General features: G+C 75.6%; 1 protein-coding gene across 1 annotated transcript; it reads right to left on the bottom strand.

The window, feature by feature from the left end:
- Window positions 1-7: 7 nt before the first annotated feature.
- LOC124232048 (GTPase IMAP family member 1-like) lies at window positions 8-540 on the bottom strand (the record flags this gene model as incomplete). The annotated part of the gene is given in 2 exon segments (XM_046649028.1): window positions 8-87; window positions 90-540. Coding segments are annotated over 2 exon segments (531 nt in total), but the record flags the coding sequence as incomplete, so codon positions are not given.
- Between the last annotated feature and the right edge of the window lie 2 nt (window positions 541-542).

Genomic DNA, 542 nt, shown 5'->3' with positions numbered 1-542 from the left:
ACAGCGCCGCCAGCAGCCCGCGCCCCCGCCGCCGCTGCACGCGGGCCGCCACGCTCTCCGCCACCCTGCGCAGCCGCTCCTCGGGGCGCGCGCCAGGCCGTACACGTCGTTGGTGTAGGGCGCGCCCCCGTGCGCGCGCACCAGCCGCTCCAGCAGCGCCATGAGCTCGGCCACCTGGGCCTCCCGCTCCGTGCCGCTGGCGCGGTTGTCGAAGGCGCAGACGCGGCCGCCGCACTCGGCCACCAGTTCCCGCAGCGCGCGGTTGTCGGTGCAGCGCACGTAGTCCTGCAGCGAGGTCCCGGCCAGGTCCTCCTTGTGCGTGAAGAGCAGGACCGTGCGCGCCACAGCGCCGTCGCCGAACATGGCCTTGAGCCGGCGCGCGGCCTGCTGGTCCTGGGCGGTGAAGCGGCCCAGCTGGCTGACGAGGAGCAGGGCGTGGGGCCCGGGCGCCGAGAGCAGGTAGCAGCGGCCCCTCTCGCCGCAGCCCGGCTCTGTCCTGGGGTCTTCGGCGCCGAACAGGTCCGGGGTGTCGATGACGTCCA

Source organism: Equus quagga, unplaced genomic scaffold (genome assembly GCF_021613505.1).
Source record: "Equus quagga isolate Etosha38 unplaced genomic scaffold, UCLA_HA_Equagga_1.0 HiC_scaffold_18938_RagTag, whole genome shotgun sequence".
Classification (NCBI taxonomy): Eukaryota; Metazoa; Chordata; class Mammalia; order Perissodactyla; family Equidae; genus Equus; species Equus quagga.
Note: the sequence above shows the minus strand (reverse complement) of the source record. Positions and strands in the feature narration are given on the sequence as shown.